This window comes from Orycteropus afer, unplaced genomic scaffold (assembly GCF_000298275.1).
Source record: "Orycteropus afer afer isolate SDZICR_OR568_19922 unplaced genomic scaffold, OryAfe1.0 scaffold00099, whole genome shotgun sequence".
Taxonomy (NCBI): domain Eukaryota; kingdom Metazoa; phylum Chordata; class Mammalia; order Tubulidentata; family Orycteropodidae; genus Orycteropus; species Orycteropus afer.
The window spans coordinates 9,103,843-9,113,261 of record NW_006921686.1 but is presented as its reverse complement, the minus strand read 5'-3'; the positions used below and the strand labels follow the sequence as shown (position 1 = coordinate 9,113,261).

General features: G+C 55.4%; 1 protein-coding gene and 1 pseudogene across 1 annotated transcript in view; one reads left to right on the top strand and one right to left on the bottom strand.

Moving 5' to 3' along the window:
* The window catches only part of EGLN2 (egl-9 family hypoxia inducible factor 2), a 10,064-nt gene extending 6,644 nt beyond the window's left edge, over positions 1-3,420 (top strand). The window contains exons 2-5 of the mRNA XM_007942970.1: positions 2,153-2,272; positions 2,661-2,797; positions 3,034-3,101; positions 3,365-3,420. Coding sequence (XP_007941161.1) covers positions 2,153-2,272; positions 2,661-2,797; positions 3,034-3,101; positions 3,365-3,420 — 381 coding nt within the window. The remainder of the gene's footprint in view (positions 1-2,152; positions 2,273-2,660; positions 2,798-3,033; positions 3,102-3,364) is intronic.
* A 658-nt stretch (positions 3,421-4,078) lies between these two features.
* LOC103198938 lies at positions 4,079-6,698 on the bottom strand (annotated as a pseudogene).
* Between the last annotated feature and the right edge of the window lie 2,721 nt (positions 6,699-9,419).

Here is a 9,419-nt window from a genome sequence, read left to right as displayed (position 1 = left end):
GACCAATGGAATAGAATTGAAAACCCAGAAATAGATCCATCAACCTATGGTCAGCTGATTTTTGACAAAAGGGCTGAAATCCATTAAACGGGGAAGAGAAAGTTTAATAAATGGTGCTGGCAAAACTAGATAACCACTTAACAGAAAAATGAAACAAGATAATGTACCTCACACTGTACACACTATACACAAAAGGTAACTCTAGATGGATCAAAGACTTAAATGTGAAACCTAAAATTATAAAGTTCCTCAAGGAAAAACTAGGGTCAAATAGGGGCTCTAGTATATGGCATAAATAGGCTATCAAACATAACCTAAAATGCACAAACACCAGAAGAGAAACTAGATGCATGGGACCTTCTAAAAATTAAATTTTTATGTGCTTCCAAAGACTTTTCCACGAGAGTCAAAAGAGAACCTTACAGATTGGAACAAAATACTTGGTAGTGACACATCTGACAAGGGACTTATCTCTAGAATTTATAGAAAACTCCAACACCTCAATAACAAAGAGACAATCCAGTTAAAAAATGGGCAGAAGACAAGAATAGACACTTCACCAAGGAGGATATGCAAGTGGCCAACAAACATATGAAGAAATGCTCATGATCATTAGCCATTAGAGAGATGCAAATCAAAGCAACGAGATACCCTCTTGCCCCAGCACTAGCAGCAAAGTTCAACAAGACAGAAAATAAATGCTGGCGAGGATGTGGAGAGATTGGGACACTCTCACACTTAAAAAGTGTACCTGAGGTAGATAACAATCCTCGGAGAGAACAATCATGGGAGAAAGAAGGGCTGTTTATGCACAGGGAGACAGCTTGGGGGGCAGGAGTGCATGGAGGGGTGGACATGGAAGAAGTAACTATAGGGAGGAAGTGGGAGGGGAGCTGTTGCATTGTGGGAAATCGTAGTCAATGTCATGAGACAGTGTATGTGAACTGCTGTATGGAAAGTGAATTTCTAAATTTTCACCCAAATCACAATTAAAAAAAAAAAAAAAAAGATCTGCCTTGGATTAGGTTAGACCAGGGTGTGGAGATCTGGAACCACCAAGGCTGTGTTCTTAGGTTGATGCCACTGCTATAAACAGAGGAGGTGTTTATCAGGGCCCTCCCCCTCCCCCCATCTTTTATTTTTTTTTACAAATGGGGTGGCTGAGGCCTGTTCAGGTGATGGGGCTCTTCAGACTCACTAGAAGTTAGCCTTGTAGTTGGGACTAGAGTCCTCACTCAGACTTTAGTTTTGGTACCTGATGACGTGTGTGGTTGTTAATGCCGTCCAGTTGGCTCCAGCGCACAGTGACCCTCTGCCACAGAACGAACACTGCCCAGTCGTGCAGCATCCTCACAATCCTTGCTGCCCTTGAGCCCATCGCAGCAGCCACTGTGTTAATCCATCTTGATTAGGGCCTTCCCCTTTTTCACTGAGCCTCTACCAATCATGATGTCCTTCTCCAGGGAGTGGTGCCTTCTCACCACATGACCAAAGTAGGTGAGACGAAGTCGGCCATTGTCACTTCCAAGGAGCATTCTGGCTGTACCTCTTCTAGGATGTGTCTGAGGCAGATTATTCAGCAGGGATTCTACAGGCGGGGGAGTTCTCACCTATAGAATCATCGGGGGAAGTGGTTCTCAGGCATAGCTGCCCATTAGAATTACCTGGGGGACCTTAAGAAATAGCAGGTCCCACCTGGGCTCAGCTACATCAGCACCTCTGAGGTGGATTCCGGCATCAGTGTCCCTGAGCTCCCGGGACTCCACTTTGCAGCTGAGGGGGAAACCCCTAGTCTTGGGTTTGTGGCAGAGTTTCTGAACTTGTGAAAATGTTTAAATTACTTTTACTCCATGGAAATATGGGAGGGAGGTATGATTGGGGTATCTTTGGAAGCCAACTTTCAGCTACTGAGTGAACCCGATTAGGTGCCAAGCCTGGTGTTTGTGCAGGGAGTGGGTTACTGAGGACCAGGAGCTGAGCTCTGATGGACTTGGAGTTGGGAGTGTGGCTGAGAGGGAGAAAGGCTAGAGGCTGGGAGATTCCAGTCGGGAGAGAAGAGAGGCAGGGGGAGGTGAGGAAGAGGAGGTATGTCTGCTTTCTTCATATTTCCCACCAAAGCCCCAGTAACCCCATCTCCCTCCATCTCTGCTAGGCCATGGTGGCGTGTTACCCTGGCAACGGGCTGGGGTACGTGAGGCATGTTGACAATCCCCACGGCGACGGGCGTTGCATCACCTGTATCTATTACCTGAATCAGAACTGGGACGTCAAGGTAGGGCGCGGAGTTGGGGGTGGAACCCATCCACTCCCAACTCGGATTCTCCTGTTTGGCACGTGTACACGCGGGGCGGTGCCATCTGCTGGCTCTTCCTGGAAAGTGGCCCTCCTTGCTAGCAGACTGTGTGGTGAGAACCCCTCCACCTTCAGGAAATAGGGCCGTCTGCCTGGCCCTGCCTGGCCTTGTCATGAACACTTCCCCCATTTCCTGTAGTCTTCAGTAGCTTCCTGCCCATCTCCATAGGGATGCAGACTCAGTGCTGTCATTCATTTTAAGACATCCAGCCTGGGTGTTGGGAGGGAGTGATGCTCTGCCCCCCAGTGGGCTCCTCTGGACAGTGCAAGGCAGGCTTCCTGTCTCTCACCCTCTGGTCTGCCCCCAGGTGCATGGTGGTCTGCTGCAGATCTTCCCTGAGGGCCGGCCTGTGGTAGCCAACATCGAGCCACTATTTGACCGGCTGCTCATTTTCTGGTCTGACCGGCGGAACCCCCACGAGGTGAAGCCAGCCTATGCCACCAGGTATGACCCATACTTGTAGAGCTGTGTCCAGGTACTCTCTTTGGGTCACCAGGCTTATCAGGAGCCCCCCCCCCCCTCCAGTGAATAGGGAGTGGGGAGGGCCTGAGAGGAGGCCTGGGCTGTTGGGAAAACAGACCAGGTCCAGAAGGGTGGGCTGTCGTGTCAGTATGGGTGTGGTGGTAGTAAAGGAAGAAAAGTGATGTCCAATTCCCCGCTGGGGCTTCTCTGCTCCCCAGGTACGCCATCACCGTCTGGTATTTTGATGCCAAGGAGCGGGCAGCAGCCAAAGACAGATACCAGCTAGGTACCTGTTTCCCAGACAGCACCCCCTCCCTCAAGTCCTTCCTGTTCTCTGTATGCCACAACAGGCCTCAGGCCACTTCACCTACTTTATCAGTCTCTCATTATGTCCTGCCCCTCATTTTCCCTCCTCTGTGCCCACCTTCCCCCAACAGCTTACTCTCTTGGAATGATCCCCATGTCTTCCTGGCTGTCTCCTCACCCTTCCAGGTATTTCTTGTCCCCACCCTGATGACTCACTATCTCCTGCCCCACTTTCACCCCCAGCATCAGGACAGAAAGGTGTCCAAGTGCCCGTGTCACAGCCGACTACGCCCACTTAATGGCTAGCCCCAGAGCTGCATGGATGGACAGCCTACCCTGGCATCAGGAGCCCGAGGACCCAAGCTGGGCTGGCGGCCCTTGTCTTGGCTGCTGGCTCCTTCCCTGCCACCACTGCTGCTTTCGCCTTTGCCTCTATCCTGCCTGGTGTGGAGGGCTCCGTCCGTTGCTGAGGACCAAGAAGAAGGAGAGACCTCTGCTGCTCCATGAGGGGGCAGGGACTGGGGTTATGACCTGGGCAGGGGCCAGCATTGTGGGGGCAAGAGCTGGGCGAAGGCCTAGGTCCTGTCCTGTCCTGTCCGGTTGAGTCCCTAGAACCCCCCACCAGGTGTGGAGAGCTGGAAGGGGGCATTGCCACTTCCTGCCAGGATGCCAGATTTGGGGTTGGGGTGAGTCATGGCCTCTTGCTGGGGAAGGTTTGTGGGGGTATATGCCCAAGCCCCTCACTCTTCCAGCCTGGAATGTGAAGTGACTCCCCAACCCCTTTGGCCAGAGCACCTTTCTGACTGGGCTGCCACTGCTTGGGCAGAGAGAGAGGTGCCTGCAGGAGCATGAGTGTGGAATTCAGCCAAGAAATAAATAAAAGTTTACCTCAGAGTCGCACACCTCGCTCTCCCTCTCCTGCTTAGTAAGGCGCTCTCCATCTGCAATTCAGGACTGTTACTGAGTGGAGTCAGGGAGCCTGAGGGCTAGTGAGCAGAGGGTGGCAGGGCCTGACCAGGCCACCAGACAGAGCTGGAAGGCTGGGGGAATACTGCCCAGCCCTGTGTAGTGGGGAAGGTGGATGTTGGTGAGGCTTCCCACTGGGAGCAGGTGGAACGGTTGCAGGATGTGGTTAAGGAAGAGGAAGATCTCTTAGTGGGTCAGGCCTGTGTCCATGAACATGGCTTTCTGAGAAAACGGGTGTGCAGTGAGCACCCTACACACTTGGTGGGTCCAGGCTGGTCCCCTGCCTCCCCAGTCCAGACCTGGGGCAAAAGGCATGACTGCATCATTGCTCCTAAACGTGCGACCTTGTCCGGGAAGTTGGTGAGGTTGAAGCAGTCCGGGACATCGAGTCGAGTGGGGTCGCGGTGTGATGACATGAACAGGGGAATCATGAAGGTGCCCTTGGGTGATGCCAACACGGAATTGGCAGGCGTCTGCGTTTCGGGCAGCCAAGGATCCTTTTCTCCAGCTCCCAGGGCCTAGTGTATCCATCAACGCTGTGCGCACTTGCCGGTGGCTTTCCACTGAAAAGGACAGGTGTACCTACCCACTTTCCCCAACCCGCGCAGAATCCCCAGGGCACGGTGGGCAGGAAATGATCGCGAAAGTGGGTGTCGCGGGTGAGGCTGCGTGGCAGTACGCTGAGGCGCTGGGTCTCACGCAGCACGGCGTTGGTGTAGGTAGACGCGCGAGGTCCGCCTGCCTCGGGGGGCGCAACCGGCCCACCACGGCGTCCAGTTCCGCCTGCACCTTCGCTCGGGCCGACGGAGGCCGTCAGCCGCGCGCGCCTCAGACCCCCAGCCATCCCCAAGACCCAGGTTTTCATCCCGGGCCGCCCCAGCTGGCTCACAGACGGGCCGTCTCTGGGTACTTGAGCAGAATGAGAAGCCCATAGAGCAGGGTGGTGCTTGTGGTCTCGGCGCCAACGAGGAAAAGGCTATGCGTCGTCATCACCAAAGTCTCCTGAAAATGGCTTCCCGCATCCCGCAGTTCCTGCGGGGAGATGAGACTGGTGCTGCCGCCGGCAGGGCGGCAAGGAGGGCGCTTGGGGTAGCAGGGGCCCACACCTTATCCATCTGGTCGAGGAAGCCGTCAATGAAATCGCGGGGCTCCCCGGGCCGCCGCGTCTGGCTGCGCCGCTGGATTTATTCGGAGAGGAAGACCCGCAGCTCTGCAAAGTTTCGGAAGATTTGATGGTGCGGGCCCCCGGGAGCCAGTCCAGGAGAGAAAGCAAAATGTCGTACATCTGTGGAGACAGGATTTCAGCAGGACCTTAGACAAAGCCAACCGGCCTCAGTTTCCCTATGGAGCGACTGGACCAAGGCTTTGCTCTTCCATCCCAAGGTTCTAAGACTGTCCTACTGTAACGATCCCATGGAAGTAGCTCTGTATACTCAAGAGTCTGATGTTAGACCGGGCACACAAGGGCGAGAGCAGGCCAGCCCTTCTCACCTCCCCGCGTCTGGAACTCATTATGCGGAAGTTGTCATTGAAGGGTCCAGGAGGAACTCCGAGTCCCCCTAACCACAGCAGTTCCCGAACACCATGGAACAGACATCATTGGACACAGCATTATCCAGTATCCGCCTGGGGTCTAGCGGGGCTCCTGGGGGTGAGGACAGGTTGGAGCCACAACGCCGTGGCTCCGCCCCCCCGCTAGCTCTTTGGATTATTGCCTTTGGTTCCATCCAAACCCTTCCGTACGGCCCAGCTTGGCTACACCCACACCAGGCCCCTCAGCTTTCCCAGTTGGGCCGTACCAATGGTGGCTTGAAATTCGTCAAGCAGATAAGCCACCCCGTCTAGGATGCGCTCCTCGATGGTCCGCGTACCCAACGCGGACTCCTTCAAGGCTCCAAGTGTGAAATTGCGCTGAGCCTGCCAGCGCGCCCCGTTAGAAAAGCGGATGCAAGAGAGTCAGAGAAAGGGGGAGGGCCCGCGAGTTGGCCACGCCCCATCCAAGAAGCACCCAGGCACTAGCCACACCCCTTCTCAGGCCTCCAACTCCTGCGCCTGAATTCTTCGCAATTCTTCCCTCTGCTCCTTTACTGACTTCTTGGTTGCTAATCCGGAGTGCTCTCCTTGACCCCTCTTTTGTCTATCGTTTGGCTTCGGCCCTATCCACCCATTGGCTCCATCTCTGGGGGTCCCGACCCCTGACCACTGCTTGCTCTTTCTGCCTTCGACTCAGCCTCTTCTCTCCTATTGGCTGCACGATTATTCAGCCCCGTCCCTAGCCCCGCCCCACAACTGACCCCGCCCCCTCCTCGCTGTTGGCGCTCCTTAGCCTCGATTCTGACCAGAAAGTGGCCTGCCCGCCCCCGCCCTCCTCGGCCCTCAAGCCCTGCCTTCCTCCGCCTCACCGTTCCCGCGCGTGAAGCGTTCAAAGACGGCCATGGCCCCACGGCCGGAGAAGGTGTCTGCCTGCAGCACTAATGCGTCCCGCAGCGCTTCATAACCGCACAGCACCACCGCAGGCCGCGGACCCAACCAAGGTGAACACCGGGCCCCAGCGGCCGGTAGCTCGGTAGCTCGTGCTCAGGGGGAACGCAGAGTCCCAGCCCCAGCCCATGCCTCCTTCAGACCCAGAAGGCCTTATTCCTCAAGTCCAGGAGTTTAGGCCCCCAGCCCCTCCTCCCTAAGACCCAGGGCTCCAGCCTTCTGCTCCCTCCTCAGGACCTACAAGTCCAGGTTCTGAGCCTCTTCCACCCTCAGAACTAGGTGTCCGGGCCCTCAGCCTCCCTCTCCCTTGATTCAGGAATTCAGACCCCCTGTGCCCTCTTCAGGAGCCCTGGTGGAGCAGCGGTTGAAGACCTCGGCTGCTAACCACAAGGTTGGCAGTTGGACCCCAGCAGCTGCTCCACGGGAAACAGATGAGGCAGTCTACTTCCGTAAAGAGTTACAGCCTTGGAAACCCTATTGGGGCAGTTCCGTTCTGTCCTATAAGGTCTCTAAGAGTCGGAATCAACTCCAGGGCAGTGGGTTTGTTTTTTGTTTTGTGGACCTCTTCCCATGGAACCTGCTTTCTCGCCGCAGGGTCCTCCTTTGGGCCCCGAGAGTCGGGCCCCCAACCTGACCCTGCCATGAGCCAGGAGCCCATCCCGCCCCCGCATTTCCCGGGAGATTTGACTTCCCGCCCAAGTCTCCTCTTCCCTCAGGTCCCAGATGTCCAGACCTGCAGCACCCCCCCCCCAGTCCCCTTCTTTTCCAGCCCTCAGGATTCAGGACCCCTCATCCTTCCTCAGGACACAGAGGGTCAGAGCCCTCAGCCCCATCTTCATTCAGGGAACCACTTCTAGCCCCCTCCCCACCTCCACGAATCCAGAATTCGGTTCCTCCACACACTGGTGGCTGCCTCCATCGGTGCACGGTCCAAGTGTCTGAACTGCGGCTGCAGCAACTTCCCCAGCAGCAGGAGCCGTGCAGGCCCCTGGGGCAGGGCACTTGGCGTGCCTGTGCCCCGCGCACCCCAGGCACGCCACGCGAGCGCAGGCACCAGGAGCAAGCAGCGTTAGCAGGCCCGTGGCCATCGTGCCGTGATCCTTGATGCCTGTGGGGTCTGGGGTGGAGCAGGGGTGGGGACCAGTGTGGGAAGGGTGGGAGTCCATCCGCACTCATTCCATCCATCCCCCAACCCCAGCTCTCCACCCTGCCTCCAGGCCCTAGCACTTCTGTGCCTGGCTCAGCCTGCACTATTGGGCAACTTGCATGCAGCAGCATTTTCATATTAATACACCTGGCCAACAGGTGCGCCTTCCTGAACCCCTAGCACCTTTGGGCCTGTCTTGTGTGCTCTTGAATCGACTGGCCGGCCACCTCTGGGCCTGTGACCTCTATGCTGTGCCCTGTTTCTCTAACTCATAAATACATTCTTGACCACCAAACACTTCTAACAGCAACCCTGGTGTGGTGCCCGTTAGCCTGACACTTTTTTTTTTTTTGTTTTACATTTTATTGAAATATCATGTATGTACAGTGAAATACTGAAATACACAAAACTAAAGTGACAGGGTCAATGCATTTTTTTTCCCCTGGCAGTGTTCCCCCCCCCCCCGTAACCAACAAAGTTTCCTTCCATATATAAACCTTTCCTTGACTTTTCCAATAATGAACTAATGCTATATTTGTCCTTCTGTGATTGACTTATTTCATTCAACATAATGTCTTCCAAGTAGCCTGACACTTCTTGCCCCTGTGACTCCTACAGTCTCACACCTGAGCCCTGTCACTTCCATGCCCATGGCCCTTGGGACCCTGTATGCCGTATGTCTTCAGATGCTCCACTGAGTACCCCTCGCCTCCTGATGGGAGCCCTGGTGGCGTAGTGCCTAAGGCACTTGACTGCTAACCAGAAGGTTGGTGGTTCAAACCCACTAGCCACTCCTTGGAAGGAAGATTGGGCAACCTACTTCCATAGTGATAACACCTCAGAAACTCAAGGAGGGGTCGCTATGAGGTGGATCCAAGTCGATGGCATTGAGTTTAGAGTTAGAGTCTCCTGATGCCCACTGGCCTGGCACTTCCGTGCCTATGCTGTGACTCCTAGGTGTCTGCCACATGTTAATTGACCCTGGATCCCTGTAGTCACACCGTGCCCTAAGCTGCTACCATCTTTTTCCCCAAGTCTCCACCACCCAGGTCCCCCCCCACCCACCCAAAGCCCAGTGCCCCTGCTGTTGCACCCCCTGGTCTTCAGGCCTCCCAGACTCCTCAGAGGGCACCCCCGTCCAATGCCAGGCCATGATGGCAGACCAACTTACCCCTTACTCCTCCAGGCCTGTGGCCGTGGGTGGAGAGGGGAGACCCAGGCTCAGATGGGCCAGGCATGGGGAGTGGGGTTGAGTCAATACCGGGGACAGACTGTCAAGGATTGTGGCCCACCCTTCCTCCACCTGCACCCACCTTGCCTGCTCCAGCTTTCCACCAGGTGCCTGGCACAGGGCCAGGGCCTGGGGACAGGATGAGGGCTGGGCTTGTCCCTGGGAGCGTGCCAGTCTCTCTTTATTGTATTGTCTGTCCCTCGGTGTCTTGCCCCCTCTCATTCTCTGGGCCTGTGTTTATGTCTCTTTGTTCATTCTGTCTCTAACGCTTCCCATCTGTCTCTTAGTCTCGGCCTCTGTTCATATCTGTTTCTGCCTCACCCTCTTCTCAGACTGTCTTTTTCTCTGTATCTCTCCCAGCTTATATTGACCTTAACCTCCCTCTGTCTCCGCGTCTCTGCCTCTCTCTCCCTCCGTCTGCATCTCTGCCTCCCTGTCTCTCTATCTCGGGCTTGCTCTCTGAGTCTCCGTCT